The sequence below is a fragment of the Mustelus asterias genome, chromosome 4, assembly GCF_964213995.1.
Source record: "Mustelus asterias chromosome 4, sMusAst1.hap1.1, whole genome shotgun sequence".
Taxonomy (NCBI): domain Eukaryota; kingdom Metazoa; phylum Chordata; class Chondrichthyes; order Carcharhiniformes; family Triakidae; genus Mustelus; species Mustelus asterias.
This window is the reverse complement of record NC_135804.1, coordinates 145,476,285-145,497,983: the sequence shown is the minus strand read 5'-3', so window position 1 is coordinate 145,497,983 and position 21,699 is coordinate 145,476,285. Positions and strand designations below refer to the sequence as shown.

Below are 21,699 nucleotides of genomic sequence, written 5' to 3'. Positions count from 1 at the left end.
TCATTCAATAAAAATATTTGAACTATTAACCAGAAATGACAGGGATTTCCCCGGAGGAATAAAAAAATTCCTGCCTGGTTGGAAACGGTACATGAGTCAGGGGGCTAAAGGGGAATAGCATAAACAAAAATTCCTCCAAACCCCTCGAGATCATAATAAAGGCTGAAAGATGATGTGATTTTAGTTGGGTGTGGAATCCGATATGGACACATCGGCTGAGACCTGGCTTCAGCAGCATCCCAACCTTAACTGATTCAAGACAGAGACACAAGGAGTCAATGAAAGGCCTATGAAAAGGTCTCGTACAGGGATCCTGATTTGATTAAGCAGGCTATTTGCCTACAATACATTTGTTTAAGTGCACCTCACTGTATTATTGCAGTACTCCAGCTGCACCGGTAGAGGATGCATTGCAGGACTGGACATCACAAGGAAATTCAACTGTTCTGAAAACTCCATTAGTGGCAGGCTGACCACTGAGAGAATCTCTGCCTCAGCATAACAAACAGCTGCTGTAGAGGATGCCTTCATTATAAAATTCTCAAACATGTGTTCCAATCCTTCGTTTCCTCTTCCTCATTTCCACAATCTCCTCCAATCCTACAATCATACGACAAATCAGTGTTCTTCCCAATTCTAGTCTCTTGTGCATCCTCGATTTTAATCACCCCATCATTGGCTGACATGCCTTCAGTTGTCACAAGGTGCCAGGCTCTTGAATTCCATTCCTAGAGCTCCCTGCCTCTCCAGCTCCCTTTCCTCCATTAAACACACCACTCTGACCAAGCTTTTAGTCTCCTGTCCAATGATCTCCTGATGTGACTTGATGTGAAATTCTGTTTGATAATACTCCTGTGAAGCGTCACGAGTTGTTTCACCTCATTTGAGGTGCTTGTTTGAACGCAAGCTATTGCTGTTGGGTGTTACATGTTGAAAACGCAAGATCTGATACAGCAACAAAAAAATGAAAAAAGATAAATGCAAATCATAAACCCTCACTCTGTCCTTCTTAAGATATGCTAACTTCCAAAAATTTTCCTTCCTTCATGTTTGCTCTCTTCACAAGTGTTCCTCGAGATCAGTCAAGGCTGTGACTAGGAGGCCGAACAGGTCAGCCTGCTTCAAGGATAGCCATGAAGGTTTAGTGCTCCAGTAGTACCTCCTCTAAACATCCTTCCATTCTGTACAAGGGAGGTCAAAATATGAAACTTGGTAAAGGAGTTGCTACACATTGTGTATTAATGCCACACCAAACCATGGTATTTTCTAAAGCTTGGGAGAAAAGACACAATGGTATTACCATGATGGCGATGTAGTGTCGGTAGTGGAAGGGGAGGGGTCCGTCCATATGTAGCAGGTAGTGTTGGGTTTTCAGGAATGACTCCAGGTACTGAGGGTGGCATCCCATGAGCTGCACGACTCCGTCCAGGCAGCTCCTGCTGCCCAGTGCTTTCATAAACAGCAGGTGGGTCCGCTCATTCTCTGCACCCATCTTGTTGACCTACCATTAAAAACAAGCACAATTGAAAGAAATTGCATGCAATTCTGCGAAGGTTAGTGGCAGGTCAGAGATCGGACAATACAAAAAACAGTAAAGGATAACTAAAAAACTGAGGGACAAGTTAGAATATGAGAGAAAGCTAGCTAGAATTATGAAAAGATAGTAACATTTTCTACAGGTTTTTAAAAAGGTAAAGAATAACTAAAGTGTGCATTGGTCCCCTACAGAATGGGCTGGGGAATTAATTTTGGAAAATAAGGAAATGGCAGGTGCATCGAACAGAAATTTTGTGCTTGTTTTCACTGCAAGAGGCAAATAACATTCCAGAAATAATTGTGAATCGGGAAGTAAAAGGGGAGGAACTCAAAACAATTATAATCATCAGGGAAAGGGCACTGAGAAAATTATTAGAACTAAAAACTGACAAGTCCTCAGAACCTGATGGACTTCATCCTAGGGTTATCTTAGGCAGCACGGTGGCACAGTGGTTAGGACTGCTGCCTCATAGTGCCAGGCTTTGGGTGACTGTATGGAGTTTGTATGTTCTCCCTGTGTCTGTGTGGGTTTCCTCCTGGTGTTCCAGTTTCCTCCCACATTCCAAAGATGTGCATGTTAGGCAGATTGGCCATGCTGAATTGTCCCTTAGTGTCCAAAGATGCATAGGGTAGGTGTTTTAGACATGGTAAATACACGGGGTTAGAAGGATAGGCCTGGGTAAGATACTCCTTCAGTGAGTCGGTGCAGACTTGATGGGCCGGATGCCCTCCTTCTGCACTGCAGGGATTCTATGATTCTTAAAAGAAGTAGCTGTGGAGATAAGAGGCAAGGTTTTAATTTTCCAAATTTTCCTAGATTCTGGAAAGATCCCATTGGATTGAAAATTAGCAAATGTAACTCCTCTATTCAAGAAAGGAAGGAAACAGAAAGCAGGAAACTGCAGACAATCTTAAAGCAATCAAGCAGAGTTAACATGATTTTATGAAAGAGAAGTTATGTTTGACTAATTTATTAGAATTCTTTGAGGAAGGAACAATAAAAGTGAATAAGTGGAATCTGTAGATATGGTGCACTCAGATTTCCAAAAGTCATTTGAGAAGGTGCCACATCAAAGGTTATGGCACAAAATAAGAGCTCATGGTGAAGGTGCTAACATATTAGTATTGGTAGAGGATTAGTTAGCTTACAGGAAACAGAGAGTAGACATTAAAGAGTCATTTTTAGCTTGGTAAGATGTGACAAGTGGAATGCCACAAGGATCAGTACTGGGACCTCAACTATTTACAATCTAGACCAATGACCCGGATGAAGGGACAAAGTATATAGTAGGAGAAAGAGGAGATCTGGAGTCTGTAAAGGGAGGAAGTGGGCAAACATTAAGACAGATGGAGTATATGATCTTGTACACTTGGGCAGGAGGAAGAGAAAAGCAGCGTAACGTTTAAATGAGGAGAGATTGCAGAACTCTTGAGGTACAGATAAGTCTGGGTGTCCGGTACATGAATCACAAAAAGTCAGATGTAGGTACAACAGGCGATTAGGAAGGCAAATGGAACCTTGTTTATTGAAAGGGCAATGGAATATAAAAATAGTGAAGTTTTGATAACATACATGATGTTGATGAGACCATATCGGGGGTACTGTGTACAGTTCAAAAAAGGTTGACTTGACTGATTCCTGGGATGAAGGGGTTATTTTATGAGGGAAAGTTAGACAGGTTGGGCCTACAGTTGAGAAGAATGAGAAGCGATCTTATTGAAACATAAGATTCTGAAAGAATGTTTACCCCAAGGGGAGAGACTAGAATCAGGGTACACAGTTTATAAGGGGTCTCCCATTTAAATTAGAGAAGGAGAAATTTCTCCCTCAGGCGGTTGTTAATCTGTGGGATTCTCTTCCATAGACAGCAATGGAGGCAGGGTCTTTGAATATTTTTTAAGGTTGAATTGGATAAGATTCTTTACCAACAAGGAAGTGAAAGGGTACAATAGGAAATCAGATCAGTCATGATCTTAAGAAATGGTAGAGCAGGCTCAAGAGGCCAAATGGCCTACTTCTGCTCCAAATTCGAATGTGTGATGTTATATTTCCCGCTAAGCTAGTATAGGCCAAGTTTTGCTTTTGGTGAAAAGCATCGTGGAAAAGCACTTGCTTCCCCAGAAATGGGAGGAACTTGGCGGGAAGGGTTACTCATGTTTCTGTAATATATGCCTAATGTCTGGTTGCACAGCAGCGCAGGTATAGAGATGTTTAGGAGGAAGACCAAACATTCACTCTCTTGTCTAATATTCACAAATACCAATGAAAAGAAAATCAACCAAGAGCTGGCAATCATAGATTGTGGGCAAAAGAAATTAAAACCTTTCTAATGACTGCTCTTGAAATATCTTCTCAAAACTCAAGAGTAAACTGAGCCATGCAAGCCCCAGGTTATTTCCAGGCTGGGGCAGCAATATGGGTCATTGGAACCGCAACTGGGCTTGGGAGTTGAAAAATTAATCAGGTAGGATTCTAATTCTTGATTTTTATCTGGTGACCTATTGGACTCCACGGTGATAGAATTGGGTTGGCAATGATGTCTCTATCATTGAACATCCTTTGCACATAATCTAGGTTCACATGTGCAATAGCCAGTGGACAAGATGTTGGTGGGCAGAAGGTACCTATAGAACTATCTCTCAGTATTAGGCTGCGCTTTCAGAAGGGAAACAGAGGCAACTGGAAGGAATGAAAAGATACACGAGCCAATGTTTTGATCACACGCTATCAATGGGAAGTCTGACACGCTAGAAAAGGGTGTGCTACATCTGGATTTCTCAATGACACTCTCCTGTCATCCGGGAACATGCATTTCTGAAATTAGCCCGTACAAGATTTTGTTTTTTTACCAAAATGGATAATTTTCCAAATCTATTTGTAGATTTAATTTGAACATTACCTCATGCTCGGGTATCAATGGATTTTGCCCATTGCTGCATGGCCGAGGGACCCTGCCGGCCCGTTCCTGGAAGAGAAGCAGGAGGAAAAATGTTAATAAACAGCAGTTTGATGCATCATTCAGTTACCTTTCAAACCTCTTTTCACAAACAGGCAAGCTTCAGTTGACTTTTTTTTTGTTAAAGTATATTTAGAAACTTAGTCCAGGTCCATTGCACATAAACAACATTGGCACAGTTTAAAAGATGAAGAGGTAAGGAGGTAAATCAGAAAATAACAATCAGACAATGCCAAGTTTGGTTTTAAAATTCTTGGCGTTTAGGGGGGGAAGAAGGGGGGATTTCAAGGTCCAAAGGTGCCAGGGCCAATAAAGGCAAGGCACCAGACAGACTGCTGACTCCTCCCGCCCCGCCTGCGGCTGGGATCGTCCAGTCCTGCTGAGAGTCAATGGACTTTTGGCTGGGCCACCCAATCTCTCGCGGTGGGTGCCACCAGAACAGGGCTGGAAAATCCCGACCTTCCTTTCAGCAGCGTGCAGATGGAGGGAAGGGTAACAGTTTTATTTATTATTGTCACAAGTAGGCTTACATTAGCACTGCAATGAAGTTACTGTGAACCACACTCCGGCGCCTGTCCGGGTACATTGAGGGAGAATTTAACACGGCCAATGCATCTAACCAGCACATCTTTCGGACTGTGGGAGGAAACCGGAGCACACGTAGACATAGGGAGAATGTGCAAACTCCACACAGACAGTGACGCAAGCCGGAATCCCTGGAGCTGTGAGGCAGCAGTGCTAACCACTGTGCCAGCTTTTGGGTTTAGACGAGACAAGAGAGGAAAGGTCAATACAGAACTAACTACAATTCTAAATGTTAAATTGAAAAAGTGTGGAAATTTTGCAACAGAAAGACAATGGTTGCCAAAATTTTCAGCAGAAGCTGCGAGGAATCCACATCTCTGGAAACACTGGCTAGTGGAGACTCGCTGCTAGTACATGAATCTTGCATCATTCACTTGCATGAAGAGATATTTACAGAAGGATTTGTTGAAACGAGTGACCTACTGCCAGCCTATACCTATACTCTTCAAAGGACATAAAATTAGTAAAGTAAGCAAACAACCAAGGGAAGAAGTAAGAACTTAAAAAAAATACACTGCTTAAAACCCACCTCTACAACCCAGCTTTTGGTCACTGTCCTAATATCTCCTTACGTGTCTTGATCGATTACACTGCCATGAAATAACTTAATACATCTTATTACATTTAAGGCGCTATATTATGAGTGCAAGTTGTGTGTAAGGGCAATGAGCTCAGAAACAGGAAGGGCGCAGTCACTATGCTGGGGGTATACTACAGGCCTCCCAACAGCCTACGGGAAGTTGAAGAACGGATATGTAAAGAGATTCTGGACAAGTGTAGAAAAAATAGGGTTGTTGTAGTGGGAGACTTTAATTTCCCTCATATAGACTGGAAATCCCTTAGGGCTGGGGGTCCGGACGGGGAGGAATTTGTAAAATGTGTCCAGAAAGATTCTTTGGAACAATATGTTGATAGTCCAACTAGAGAGGGGGCTATACTGGACCTAGTACTGGGGAATGAGCCCGGTCAGGTTATCAAAGTTTCAGCGGGGGAACATGTGGCGAACAGTGACCACAACTCTGTAAACTTTCGGATAGTCATGGAAAAGGATGAGTGTTGTCCTATGGGTAAGGTGCTGAATTGGGGGAAGGCTAACTACAGCTGGATTAGGCAGGAGTTGGTGGCTGTTGATTGGGAAAGGCTGTTCGAGGGTAAATCCACATCTGGCATGTGGGAGTCTTTTAAGGAGCAGTTGGTAGGAGTGCAGGACAGGCATGTGCCTGTAAAAAGGAAGGACAGGAAAGGTAGGATTCAAGAGCCGTGGATAACCAGAGAAATTGTGGGTCTAATCAAAAAGAAAAAAGAGGCATACATAAGGATCAAGGCAGCTAAAAACAGATGAATCACTAGAGGAATACAGAGAAAGTAGAAAAGAACTCACCAAACAGGGAGTTAGAAGGGCAAAAAGGGGTCACGAAATGTCCTTGGCAGACAGGATTAAGGAGAATCCCAAGGCATTTTATACATACATTAGGAACAAGAGAGTTGTCAGAGAAAGAGTCGGACCTCTCAAGAACAAAGGAGGGGAATTATGCTTAGAACCCAAGGAAGTAGGTGAGATCCTAAATGAATACTTTGCATCAGCATTCACAAAGGAGAGGGACACGTTGATTGGTAGTGTCTCAGAGGGATGTGTAGACCCGTTAGAACAAATCGCAATTACAAGGGAGGAAGTGTTAGGTGTTTTAGGAAGCATTAAGGTAGACAAATCCCCAGGGCCAGATGGCATCTGTCCTAGATTACTGAGAGAAACAAGAGATGAAATTGCTGGGCCGCTAACTGAAATCTTTGTTTCTTCATTGGACACAGGTGAGGTCCCAGAGGATTGGAGGATAGCAAATGTGGTCCCGTTATTTAAGAAGGGTAGCAAGGATAACCCTGGTAATTATAGGCCAGTGAGCTTGACGTCCGTAGTAGGAAAATTGTTGGGAGAAGATTCTTAGAGATAGGATCTATACACATTTAGAACTGAATAGTCTCATTAACGATAGACAACATGGTTTTGTGCGAGGGAGGTCATACCTCACAAATTTGGTTGAGTTTTTTGAGGAGGTGACAAAAATGATTGACGAGGGAAGGGCCGTGGATGTCATCTACATGGATTTTAGTAAAGCATTTGACAAGATCCCTCATGGCAGGCTGGTGCAAAAGGTTAAATCTCATGGGATCAAAGGTGAACTAGCTGGATGGGTACAGAACTGGCTTGTCCGTAGAAGACAGAGGTTGGCAGTGGAGGGGTCTTTTTCTGATTGGAGGTCTGTGACTAGTGGTGTTCCGCAGGGCTCTGTACTGGGACCTCTGCTGTTATATATCATATAATGATATATATATAAATAAATGATTTGGAAGAAGATGTAGCTGGTCTGATTAATAAGTTTGCGGACGACACAAAGATTGCTGGAGTTGCGGATAGTGATGAACATTGTCAGAGAATACAGCAGGATATAGATAGGCTGGAAAATTGGGCGAAGAAATGGCAGATGGAATTTAATCCAGATAAATGCGAAGTGATGCATTTTGGTAGATATAATGCAGGGGGGAGCTATACAATAAATGGCAGAACCATCAGGAGTATAGACACACAGAGGGATCTGGGTGTGCAAGTCCACAGATCCTTAAAGGTGGCAGCACAGGTGGAAAAGGTGGCGAAGAAGGCATATGGCATGCTTGCCTTCATTGGACGGGGCATAGAGTATAAAAGTTGGCATATGATGTTGCAGTTATATAGAATGTTGGTTAGGCCACATTTGGAATACTGCGTCCAGTTCTGGTAGCCACACTACCAGAAGGACGTGGAGGCTTTGGAGAGAGTGCAGAAAAGGTTTACCAGGATGTTGCCTGGTATGGAGGGTATTAGCTATGAGGTGAGATTGAGTAAACTAGGGTTGTTCTCCCTGGAAAGACGGAGGTTGAGGGGCGACCTAATAGAAGTTTATAAAATTATGAAGGGCATAGATAGGGTGAACAGTTGGAAGCTTTTTCCCAGGTCAGAAATGACAAACACAAGGGGTCACAAGTTCAAGGTAAGGGGGGGCAAGGTTCAATACAGATATGCGGGGGACGTATTTTACACAGAGGGTGGTTGGGGCCTGGAATGCACTACCAAGCAAGGTGTTTGAGGCAGACACGCTAGAATAATTTAAGACTTATCTAGATAGCCACCTGAACAGACTGGGAATAGAGGGATACAAATGGATGGTCTAGTTAGGAACACATGATCGGTGCAGGCTTGGAGGGCCGAAGGGCCTGTTCCTGTGCTGTATTGTTCTTTGAATGATGACAAGATCAGGTTCATCTATCACACCCTACATGACAAAATAACCAGCCAGCAATCACTAGGTTCAGATATTAATAACAATGAGAATGATGTACTGCTGGGTGGTCCTTGCCTGTAGAACTATACCCAATTATGAGGCAGTGCCTACAAACAACTCAATCAGTCCAACAATTGTGCAGCAAGCAAAGCTGTTTAAAATTCTGGCACTGAAAAGCTTTACAGTAAACACAAGACTGTTGAGGGGGTTTCAAATAACCCAGGATGCAGAAAGCACGTCCAGCTCGTACTGTGGAGATCTGCAAACATGTGTCTGTGGAGTGAAATGTGGAACAGTAGTGCTGCTCGTATCTAGGTCGTGTCAACATAGCATTGAAGTGATAATCTATCAGTGTATTCTGAACTTCATCTATCACATTACACTACTGTGTAGCTGGACAGAGTGGCACGGAAGGTAGATAATGAAACACACAAAGGAAAATATAGTGGGCAGGGGAGAACCAAAATCAGAGGCAGGGAACAGGCAGTGGGAGAGAAATAAATATCGAGAGAAAAACAAAAAGAGGAAGAAAAGATTAAGCGGAACAGGGTAGACAACATTAGAAACAGGAGTGATACACAGAGCCAGAGATAGAAGAACGAAAGATAGAGGGAGAAATGGAGAAGACAGAGGTTTAAACAGAAAAACAGCATTGCAGGAAAAGAGGCAGACCAAGGCAAAAAACACAAAATGGAAGTAAAGAAAGTGACAATAAATGCTGGCCACAGCAGAATGATTATTAATGGTCAACGGTCAGTTATTACTCACATTGGAAAATATCACAGCAACATTTTAAAGGAACGCGGTATAGTTTTTCAGTGTTTGCTGGCACTACTGTCATGCCCACTGGAAAAGTGTACATTGCAGCAGCCTCAAGAAATAACAGTATCTTTCAGAGCAGACTGATATCTTTACACTTATCAAAAACGTATGCACAACTGGAGGCTTTAAGGAGCTGACCACCAGAAGAACTCTTTAAGAATAATTGATAGCATGAACCCAAAGATGCAATCAGTGTAGGTCTCTACCCAAGTGCTACAAGATATTCGATAGGTTGTCAGTCGGGCCAAATACACCACTTTCAACTCTCGAGGTCCCTGTGTTTGCCTTACAAAGGTATGGTTGAAGGCCATTCAGCACATTAACAGTCGTGACGTTTGAACAGTACCTCCAGTAGCCACACCATTCTCACAATCCTCCCTCCACACACACATGTACCATAAACAGGCTGCAAGTGTTAACTCTGCCTCCTTACACACAAAATCCTAGCCATATTCCCATGCAAATCACTATCGAGCAATGGAACACTTTCCAATTTCAGGAACCCGACATCAGCAACATGTGCTTTACAGTGAGCGTGAGCACAGTTAGATGTAGAGTTTGCCTTCAACACCATGTTTCAATGCCATGCCAACTTACACTTCCATTTCACACACCAGCCTCGGGTGGGATTGCAGATTCAGCTCAAGCCAAAACATTTGGTTTGAAAATTGGGCCACAGCTTAGGGCCTAACACCTGTTTCATGTATGGGTAAAAGATGCCTCCCCTTTGTCCTTACCATTATGGTAGACATATTGCACCTCACTATAAGAAGGACGTGGAAGCATTGGAAAGAGTGCAAAGGAGATTTACCAGGATGCTGCCTGGTTTGGAGGGTAGGTCTTACAAGGAAAGGTTGAGGGAGCTCGGGCTTTTCTCTTTAGAGTGGAGGAGGATGAGAGGCGACTTAATAGAGGTTTATAAGATGATGAGGGGGATAGATAGAGTGGACTTTCAGAGACTATTTCCTCGGGTGGATGTAGTTGTTACAAGGGGGGATAACTGTAAGGTTCATGGTGGGAGATATAGGAGGGATGTCTGAGGTAGGTTCTTTACTCAGAGAGTAGTTGGGGTGTGGAATGGACTGCCTGCTGTGATAGTGGAGTCGGACACTTTAGGAACTTTCAAGCGGTTATTGGATAGGCACATGGAGCATACCAGAATGATAGGGTGTGGGATAGCTTGATCTTGGTTTCGGACAAAGCTCGGCACAACATCGAGGGCCGAAGGGCCTGTACTGCGCTGTACTGTTCTATGTTCTACATCGTGCTTCCAGTCAAATGTGCACATGCTGCCTGCCTAACATATTGGGTCCTATGTAGCATCCAAACAATGCAGTCCCATTTCTAACCCTTTTTTCCCCCCATGGGCAAGTAACATAACCATGGTGATGCAGCACAGGTGTTGTGCTGCTATCCTGTGTCAGCCCATTGGGCGGCTGCCATCATGTTATCTGCCCCTATATGTACATATGTGTACACAAACACATACACAAAAGGGAATCATTTAGTGAGACGTACTTTTTCAGTTTAGGCTCAGTATTTGGTACAGTCACTGATGCACTGAAGGCTCAAGCAGTCCGAGCGCTACCTGTCACTGATGCTGGGGAATGTTTACGCTGCAGGATTTTCCTATTCTGATCAAGGTGGCAGATGTCTGTGCTGGAGAGTGAAATACTCCTTGCCAGTTTTGCCACACAGTCAGCATAAAGCAGTCATGTGGAAATCTCTGACCCAAAATATGTGCCAAGATTCCATTTGCAAAAACTGATACCTCACTGCAGCACTGTGACTTTTTTTTCCCACTTCCCACATAAACCAACACTGAAACCAGACTGAGACTGCTACTTCTGTGCCATTTCATGGGTAGTTTTGTGCTGTAGGCTCATGCTCACTTTTGCACCCAAGTTCACATAGGACCCCTTCAGTCAGTAGACAATGGAGACCTTCATCCTAGCAGTCCCTAACTAACAGACTTCAACAGAAAATGAACAATGCTTTGACATATTGGCAATCTCAGTGGCGGAGGTTTGAGTAGGAGTTACTCTTCTGAGGTTCTATGCTACATCTGAGGGGTGCTATAACTGTCACAGGTTGCTTGATGCTGGCATTATAGGTGCCTGAAATGGCAAAGTGTTCCATTTCCCCTGCACTGACATCCCCTACTAAACAACCACAGAAACTTATGCAGAGAATAAATTTAAAGCTTCGTTGAAAGTTTTGTTGCAAGACTTCTCCTATCGAGTCTCCAATCGAATGCAACAAGTTGGAAAGTCCATACTAACACCACAATATCACAGTGGCCTTGTCCCATCAGTGCATCTGGCCAGTTCATTTCAACCAACAGATGGAAAGGTATTCCGCAAAGACCAACTTTGGATGGTGAAATTTACTGCATGTCAGCATTAAACAATTCATCCCCTTGGCCTGAAACCAAGTTTTAAGACTGCAGCTGACAGCTTTCTTTTGTCCTTTACAGTTTGATAGGAAATGTTTCTTGGTTTCCTGTACTAAGGACTTTTAGTTAAATGCTAAAACTTTCTTCTGTCATAGAGAAAAAAAATTAACCCTTTCTTTCCCATTAAGAAGAAAAAAAATACATTGATGTCAACTCTCCCCTCTTCAAAATAAGTGCAAAAACAAAATCTTTTTCTAAGGAGCAATGGGGAGGAGTGTTTTGAGGCAGCACGGTGACACAGTGATTACACTGCGGCATCACAGCGCCAGGGACCTGGGTTCAATTCCGGCCCTGGGTCACTGTCTATGCGAAGTTGGCACGCTCTCCCCGTATCTCCGGGTTTTCCCCGGGTGCACCGGTTTCCTCCCACATTCTAAAATTGTGCAGGTTAGGTGGAATGGACATGGAAACTTGCCCCTTAGTTTCCAAAGTTGTATAGATCAGATGGATTAGCAATGGGAAATGCATGGGGTTAGGGGTATAGGGCATGGAGGATTTGCCTGGGTAAGATGCTCTTTTGGAGAGTCGCTGCAGACTTGATGGGCTGAATGGTTTTCTTCTGCACTGTAGGGATTCTATGATCAAGAAGTACTCTGGATATTCCTTCCCCTACCGTCCTTTCATCGAGCTGCAGTGAATGGGACCCTCTCTCTCAAGCTTGAAACTCAACTGTCTCATTTCAGGATTTGATTTTTTAAAAATCATTGTTCCATTCAAATGCTATGTAAAGAAAAAAGTACTTTAAAATATTGGCTTTGGACAAACAAAGTGTACTTGCACTGTTTAAAAACAAGGCCAACAGCCACTTTCCAGATGTGTCCGAAAGTCAGACATGAACAGCATTATGAAGACTATCGAAAACAATAGGGGAACTGTTATCTCATCCCGAGGGCTCCTAATAGATATGCATACTGTGGGCGAAGAGAAGCAAATGGAATGTTGTTGCCTATTAAAGAAAGAACTTGCATCTATACAGCACCTTTCATAACTTTTGAATGTGCCAAAGCACTTTGCAGGCAATATGGTATTCCTGAAATAGACTCAGTGTTATAATTTAGGAGACATGGCAACTAACTTTCACACAGCAAGGTTCCACAAATTTAAAGTTTAGAAGTTTATTTATTAGTGTCACATGTAGGCTTACATTAACACTGCAATGAAGTTACTTTGAAAATCCCCTAGTTGTGAGATAAATGATCAGATAATTTGCTCCCTTAAAGTGATCCTGGTTGAGGGTATAAATATTAACAAGACCCCAAGGAGAAGTTGCTTGCTCTTCTTGGGATATTTCACATCTACCTGAGTGCAGATGAGGCCTTGCTCTCATGTCTCATTGAAAAGACTGCTCTCCCAACACTAAGGCCTTCCCTCAGTCCAGCACTTGAGCAGCAGCCTAGTGGGGACTTGATCCCACAGCTGTCTTGACTCAGGAGACACAAGTGCAACTTGCTGTGCCAGAGCTAACACCTGTTGAGCTATACACAAAACTAATTCCACAATAAAGGCGGGTGCAGTGGCAGGCTTGATTAGCAATCATTCTGGCCAAACCCAGATGGAGGAAAGGTCAGGAACCATGTACCAACTTCCCGCAGGGACTAGGTGAACAGCCTGAAAATATTGTGAGGTAGTTGGTTAGCAAAGTACCAAAGAAAGATGGAATACAGAAGAGGTACAAGTTAGAGAATTAGCTCCAAGTCAAGTGGGGTAGGCCCATTTCATTTCATGAAATTTACTACTTGAATTACATGATTAACTGTTGCTCTATCTTTAACTTAATGTGAAATAAAAGCAGCTTAGCATGTTAGATAAAACCTTGTCTCGCCTACTGGTTAACGCAGATGCCAAGGAAATTAAAGAAACACGTGCACAAAGGTAATGTCTAGTCCAAAGTGCAAGGGGATGAGATTACCACAATCCAGGGGCACAATCTGAAACGTTTACACATCTATTGGATTTTGCTGGATCCACAATGTCCTAAGTGTTGCATGAGAAAGTGACCATGAAACCCTACACATTGCCCCATCTTGTTCAAAGCCCAATTTAAGTCCAGAGCACAGGTTACTAGAAATGTCTCTCTGTGCCTGGTCTTTAGGAGCAGCTGGTCAAGCCTGTATGCACCAAAGGCAAGATTTTGTCACCGCTTCAGTTCAGAAGGCCCCTTAACTTTCCTTGATAGTAATATTCTGCTCTGCAATGTCTATGCAGTCTACCCTGGCTCGTATCCAAATATTCCCCATTCTTGAAAGACTGGTCAACATTACACACTGCAGCACGACTTTCATTTTGATTTTAAAGGACACATCTACATAAATGTACTTCTAATGAAGATGTTATCCAACAGCAGAAGTTTGGGATTAATTTTGTTTTTCCCCCCCTTATTCTGAAGTTACTCTGGCGGAACGTGCAGTATTGACTGGTGCCACTTGTGGACAACGGAGTTGGCAGGTGTCCAGTCTAACTGGCCATCTCATGCCCATTGTGCCAGGGCCAACACCAATTCATCTGAAATCTCCATTCAGTTGCATAGGGTTTACCAAACGTATACAGCCAATCTCAACTCAGAAATCCCAGGTGCAGGTCAGGACACACAGAAGTGGCTGGACTTCAGAAAGTGCAAGCAGCTCGACCAAATCAGATAATTCAAACTTCAGTACTCCTCTTCCCCACAGGCTCTCTGAATTATATCCTGTTCATCAGCACCCTCCACAAATATATCAAACTACCGTTCATGAAACCACCCAAACCCCTTGATTAGATATTAGCCGGTGTGTCATTCTCAGGAATGCATCGTCGGATGCGAAGATAATAATCTATTCCTCAATGTCAACAAAACAAAGGAGATAGTCATCGGCTTCAGGAAGCATAGTAGAGGGCATGCCCCTATCTACATCAATGGGGTAGAATTGCTCAAGAGCTTCAAGTTTTTAGGTGTTCAGATCACCAACAACCTGTCCTGGTCCCTCCATGCCAACACTATAGTTAAGAAAACCCACCAATGCCTCTACTTTCTCAGAAGACTGAAGAAATTTGGCATGACCGCTTCAATTCTCACCAACTTTTACAGATGCACCATAGAAAGCATCCTTTCTGGTTGTACCACAGCTTGGTATGGCTCCTGCTCTGTCCAAGACCGCAAGAAACTACAAAGGGTTGTGAACGAAGCCCCGTTCATCACTCAAACCAGCCTCCCACCCACTGACCCCATCTACACTTCCCGCTGCCTTGGAAAAGCAGCCAGCATAATTAAGGACACCACGCACCCCGGACATTCTCTCTTCCACCTTCTTCCGTTGGGAAAAAGATACAAAAGTCTGAGGACACGTACCAACTGACCAATGCTGCCATCAGACTTTTGAATGGACCTAACTCGCATTAAGTTGATCTTTCTCTACACCCTAGCTATGACTGTAACACTACATTCTGCACTCTCTCCTTTCCATCTCGATGAACAGTATGCTTTGTATAGCATGCAAGAAAAAATACTTTTCACTGTATACTAATACATGTGCCAATAATAAATCAAATGTTAAAACCATCCAAATTCTTCAAACAGATTCCAGGTTGTAACTCAATCTTAGTTATCAGTTATTATTCTTTACATTAATGGGTGGAATTTTACAGCCCGTCCCACTGGCAGAATCTTCTGGTCCTACCAATGTCAATAGGTTTTTACATGGCTCGGAGCATTTCCCTGCCTTGCCCCAACTGCAACGGGGTCGTGAAATGGTGCCCATGTTTTTTTCCATAGCATTATTCATAGGCAGACAATTGTGATGTTTGTAGCATTACTGACCAAGTTCTCCATGTGTGTCTGCCTGGTGTGCCTCAGTTGGTAGAGTTTTTGCCTCTGGGTCACAAGGTTTTGGGTTCAAGTCCCACTCCAGGGGTCTATTCTCCTGTCTGGCTAAACGTAAATGATCCCACGGTACCATGTCAATGAAGAGCAGGGGATTTAACCCTGTGCCAATGTTTATCCCTCAATGAACTTCACACAAAAAAAGATCTGGTCACTATCACACTGCTGTTTGTGGGAACTTGGCTGTGGACAAACTGGCTGCTATATTTGCAATATTACATCACTTCAAAGTACTTTGTTGATGTAAAGCACTGAGATATCCGGAGGTCATGAAAAGCACTATATAAATGCAAGCATTTCTTTTCCTTTCTGTGAGGAAGTTGCCTGAATCGCCAAGTGTAAGTAAGTAACTTCAGGTGCCTGTTAACTGCTGGGGCCAATAAAGGAAAGGTTTGAATTTATATAGCGTCTTTCATGACCTCCGAACATCACAAAACACAAATGAAGCACAGTCACTGTGGTAATGTAGGAGATGCTGCAACCAATCTGCACATAGGAAATTCAAATAGTAATACAATAATGACTTTGTGATGTCTTTAAGTTCTGGCCAGAACAAGTGAGAACTTGCATGGTCATATGAGGAACAGTTGAGGACTCTGGTTCTGTACTCATCGTAGTCTAGAAGGATGAGGGGGGTCTTATTGAAACTTACAGGATACTGAGAGGCCTGGAAAGAGTGGACATGGAGAGAATGTTTCCACTAGTAGGAAAAACTAGAACCAGAGGGCACAACATCAGGCTAAAAGGGCGATCCTTTAAAACAGAGATGAGGAGGAATTTCTTCAGCCAGAGAGTGGGGAATCTGTGGAACTCTTTGCCGCCGAAGGCTGTGAAGGCCAGGTCATTGAGCGTCTTTAAGACAGAGATAGATATGTTCTTGATTAATAAGGGGATCAGGGGTTATGGGGAAAAGGCAGGAGAATGGGGATGAGAAAAATATCAGCCATGATTGAATGGCAGAGCAGGCTTGATGGGCCAAGAGGGCTAATTCTGCTCCTCTGTCTTATGGTCTTCAAAATAGTGTCATGGGATTTGTTACATCTAACAGAGCAGATGGGACCTCAGTTTAACCTCTCATCTGAAAGATGAGTTGGAAAGACTTGGAAATTTCCAATATTCAAGGACGGAAGATCCAATTTTGAAACACCTGATCGTTTCCTTCTTATTCATTTTAAGAAAAAAGTGTCACACTTTGACACATGGCACCTGCAGTGTGACAGATGTGCTCTAATCGCAAGAGGTTTTCTGTGGCATTGCGGATGCAAAGTTGGAGAATATGCTGTTTTGGAATTACACTGGTATCAAAAAAAGAGGGGGGAAAAATGTTACAGGATGTAAATGTGACACTTATAGGAATAGATGCTACAGAGAGGATTTATCATATAGAGTGAGATTGTCCGATCTTGTCTGTGCCTGATCTGCTGCTGCAAGTGAGATTGGAGAATTTGGCATTCCAACCCAACCTCCATTCATTGCAACAGCACCAGAGAATCCCAGCTGCGATGAGGTCAGAATTTGTCAGCGATAATATATATAAGAAACACAATTTGAACCCCTGCATTAGATTCCGATGCATAACCAAGGCTTGACATCTACTTCTTTTCAACATCAATATTGCCCTACATTTAAATTATTCAATAGAGAAAGCTGTGTATTTACACTTTCTTTCATAAATTCATAGCGTTAAAACACAGGCACATAGGCCAGGCTTTTGTTGGGACAGTGGGCCCAAATGTTGGGGCAACTCCCCTTGGCCAATGTGGGATCCTTGGTTGCGGTGTTTGACCATCCGGCAATGAATTAGTTGTCCCTTCAAAGGATGAGGGCCTGTCTTCAAGGGCTGTGGACAAATGGAGGGCTGGCAGTTTAGCAGGGCCATTGGGATTGGTGACTGCTGCTGGGACTGTACCTAGCAGAGAGGATGCAATGGGAGCAGGTTACCCTCCCAACTAGGTAAGTGAGGTCTTGGGGTACTGGGACCAGTCAGGCAGACTGAGGCAAGGGTTGGGTGGGGGTGTAGGTATGGGCTGGGAGAGGTTATCGTGGCCGTGGCCATTGGCTTGAGTGTCTGCCTGGGACCCAGAATTTATCAGGCAGTCTCCCAATGTGGTCGAAGAGACAACCTCCTACTAGTAAAATGCCAATGACGGCAAGAACATAGAACACTACAGAGCAGTACAGGCCCTTCGGCCCTCGATGTTGCGCCGACCTGTGAAACCAATCTAAAGTCCCTCTAATCTACACTATTTCAATATCATCCATATGTTTATCCAATGACCATTTAAATGCCCTTAATGTTGGCGAGTCCACTACTGTTGCAGGCAGGGCATTCCACGCCCTTACTACTCTCTGAGTAAAGAACCTACCTCTGACATCTGTCCTATATCTATCACCCCTCAATTTAAAGCTATGTCCCCTCATGCTAGCCATCACCATCCGAGGAAAAAGGCTCTCACTGTCCACCCTATCTAATCCTCTGATCATCCTATGTGCCTCTATTAAGTCACCTCTTAACCTTCTTCTCCCTAACGAAAACAGCCTCAAGTCCCTCAGCCTTTCCTCATAAGACCTTCTCACCATACCAGGCAACATCCTGGTAAATCTCCTCTGCACCCTTTCCAATGCTTCCACATCCTTCCTATAATGCAGCGACCAGAACTGTACACAATACTCCAAGTGCGGCTGCACCAGAGTTTTGTACAGCTGCAACATGACCTCATGTCTCCAAAACTCAATCCCTCTGCCAATAAAAGCTAACACACCGTACGCCTTCTTAACAACCCTATCAACCTGGGTGCCAACTTTCAGGGATCTATGCACATGGACACCGAGATCTCTCTGCTCATCCACACTACCAAGTATCCTACCATTAGCCCAGTACTCTGTATTCCTGTTACTCCTTCCAAAGTAAATCACCTCACACTTTTCCGCATTAAACTCCATTTGCCACCTCTCTGCCCAGCTCTGCAGCTGATCTATGTCCCTCTGTAACCTGCAACATCCTTCCGCACTGTCCACAACTCCTCCAACTTTAGTGTCATCCGCAAATTTACTAACCCATCCTTCTACGCCCTCATCCAGGTAATTTATAAAAATGACAAACAGCAGTGGCCCCAAAACAAATCCTTGCGGTACACCACTAGTAACTGAACTCCAGGATGAACATTTCCCATCAACCACCACCCTCTGTCTTCTTACTACTAGCCAATTTCTGATCCAAACAAGATACCCTCAATTGGCCATTTAAGTGATTTAATTGGCTCTGGGCAGAAGATTACTAGCCAATTGATACCAACAGCCCCACTAAGGCTACAGTTTGAACAAACAAATTAACGTTATTATGTGAATATATCTTGATGAAACTAAATGATTAGGATTTAGGAATCAATGGAACAACATCAGACCTTGTTGAAAACATCAAATAATGAAGATTGTGAAGTACAGCAGTAGGCCACAGATCAGTTAGCAAGTCAGGCTGGTAGATAGCAGATAAAAATATATGAAGTGATACATTTTTGGAAAGTAAGAATAGGGAAAGGAAATATATACCTTACAGGATAAAGACTTCAGGTACAGGAGTGGAGGGAATTTGTTGTGCATATACATATCAATTAGGATTTGTCAGAATGATTAAATACAGAGGATATGATGCCAAATTTACTTAAAGCCTCCAGTTAGAATAATGTGTCCAGCTCACAAGGTAAGCAATATAGAGGCTTTGGAAAAGATTCTGCAGAGAGCCACTAGATCTATATGTCTAAGGTCCTTGATTATCACAATAGACTTAGAGCTTTTTTTAAACTCCAGAAAAGCATAGACCTTATGGAGATTTGATTGAGGTCTTGAAATAGTGAAATGATTAGATTTTGTCCACAAGGATGGGTTATTTGAGTTAGGTAGGTTAGGGAGGACCAGGACACTTGAGTATAAATTACGCAAACATAGAACTAGGTTAGATCTCAGGAGGTACTTCTTTTTACAGAGATTCATCACTCTATGGAACAAGATGCTACACAGAAAAACATTGGTGGAATCAAAGATTTGCCTAAACCTCCAGAACAACCCTTGTTCTTGTTTCCTTCAGAAGCCTCTTAATAACCTCCCCTCAACCGTACTTCTGATTCAATCATCTTTTCCACCTCTTCCTTCTTTGACCTTATTGCAAAGTGTTCTGACCTATTTTCCTACACAGCATTGCTGGATGAATAGAAGGAATTGTATTAATAAAAAGTCATAGGGTGAACCTTGACAATGAGTGCAAGGTTGTTACCTGACACAGCTGAGCCTTTATCTTATACTCATCTGGCACCTGTACACTGGCACCTCCTGTATGTAAATCAAAACCAGCCATCCCCTTTCCTAATGAAACTGCGACTAATGCCGGAGCTTCTTTTGTCGCCCCAGATGAGGCACAGACCAGGGTGCCATTGTGCTCAAAGACAAGAGACTTTACCTTTGCCAAGGGGAGCTAAAGGCAGTGGACCTTTAAAACACTGACAGCCATTCTCACATGCAGGATGGCGGGAGACTTTGGGTAAGCTTTGTTAGAATCAATCTTCAGTAGGTTCTGTGGTGGTCACTGTCTAATAAATTAGTTTGATTAAGTAAATCTTTAGTAGCGTGAGCAGCCCAAACGCAGCTCTGAAGCACCTGAAGAGATACAAAAGGGTCCAGAGGGGCAATTCTTTTCACACAGAGGGTGGTGAGTGTCTGGAACAAGCTGCCAGAGGTAGAGGCAGGTGCAATTTTGTCTTTTAAAAAGCATTTAGACAGTTACATGGGTAAGATGGGTATAGAGGGATATGGGCCAAATGCGGACAATTGGGATTAGCTTAGGGGTTTAAAAAAAGGGTGGCATGGACAAGTTGGGCCAAAGGGCCTGTTTCCATGCTATAAACCTCTATGACTCTATGACCCAAAAGGTGAGCAAAGTTAACACCTGCCGGTCAAGAGGTCAACGCATTTCAAAACTGCTGCAGTTGAGTGCTAATGGTAATGAACTGGCACATGGTCAACGAAGAACGGGTTAATAGGCTCATGATATCCTATTCAACTACTGCCAACTCTTGTCAGTATTGAAACGTGACCACCTCCACATACTGACTGTGCTACTGACAGACGTAACAGCTGTCTGCCCATGGGAAGCCTCATCTGTCACTAACTTGAGCTGAGGCTGTATTGGATTACCCATCAGGAACTACCCTTTTAGGAGTGGCCCCTCCCAAACTCCTACTGACCATTAACAATTTTTAACCATCAATTTGGATTCGATGAGCAAACCATTTTTTTTTTTCTAATTCTCTTCAAGGAAGTTTCCTGCTTTTCTCACCCAACCTTCAATCATTTCTTTACTGACAAAGATTCCAACCTCAAATGGTTCAAAGATAAGACTCATTTGAGCCTATACCATCTTGGATTATATGAACTAAGCTACACACATTTTTATATGCTGGTCTTAATCAAATCCACAGGACTGCACTAGGATTGGGAAAGCAAAATAAGCCATGGGACATTAATCTTCTCGATGCTGGTTCCACACAAAAAATGGCTTTTACATTTTAGTGTTTCTTAAATTGAGTTGTTTTTGGAAAATTAATCACAGGGACTAACTAACACAAGTCTTTTCTGAAGTGGTTTCTATAATTTGAGATGATCAGACATGCAACATTTTAGATACATTCATACAGCCATTTATTGTACAGGAGAAGGTCATTCGGCTCATCGAGTCTGTGCTGGGCTAACCGCAGAGTAATCCAGTCAGCCCCACCTGCCTGTTCAGCTCCTGTAGCCTGATAGTATGACACAAAATCAAGACTGTCAGAGCATTTGGGTCGTCACAAGATGAGGTTACTCAAGCACCTGGCTGAAGAATGATCGGGATTGGTATGTTTTTATGCTGTAACTAGACCATAGGCATTGATCCCAGTGTCCAGTTTCTCCTACTAGAGGGTAACCAAGAGTAGCAACATGACATGACATGAAGGGTAATGTGACCACATGGATACAGAGATGGTTCAAGAACAGAACGAAAAGGGCAGGGGTTAAAAGAAGATTTTTAGACTGGGAAGACTGGGTGAATTGGGCATCATGTGGATCCACATCAGGCAGATCTTGTTTACTATATATGGATAAACATTTCTACTCCAAAATGGAAGAACAATAGCAACATTTTCT

At 43.1% G+C, this 21,699-nt stretch overlaps 1 protein-coding gene across 3 annotated transcripts in view; it reads right to left on the bottom strand.

Annotated features, from left to right (window-relative positions):
- The window catches only part of LOC144493053 (sestrin-1-like), a 62,174-nt gene that overhangs the window by 18,174 nt on the left and 22,301 nt on the right, over nt 1-21,699 (bottom strand). For all 3 annotated transcript variants that reach the window (XM_078211894.1, XM_078211895.1, XM_078211896.1), the window contains 2 exons: nt 4,437-4,502; nt 1,301-1,501 (listed from right to left, as the gene is read on the bottom strand). In XM_078211894.1, coding sequence (XP_078068020.1) covers nt 1,301-1,501; nt 4,437-4,502 — 267 coding nt within the window. The remainder of the gene's footprint in view (nt 1-1,300; nt 1,502-4,436; nt 4,503-21,699) is intronic.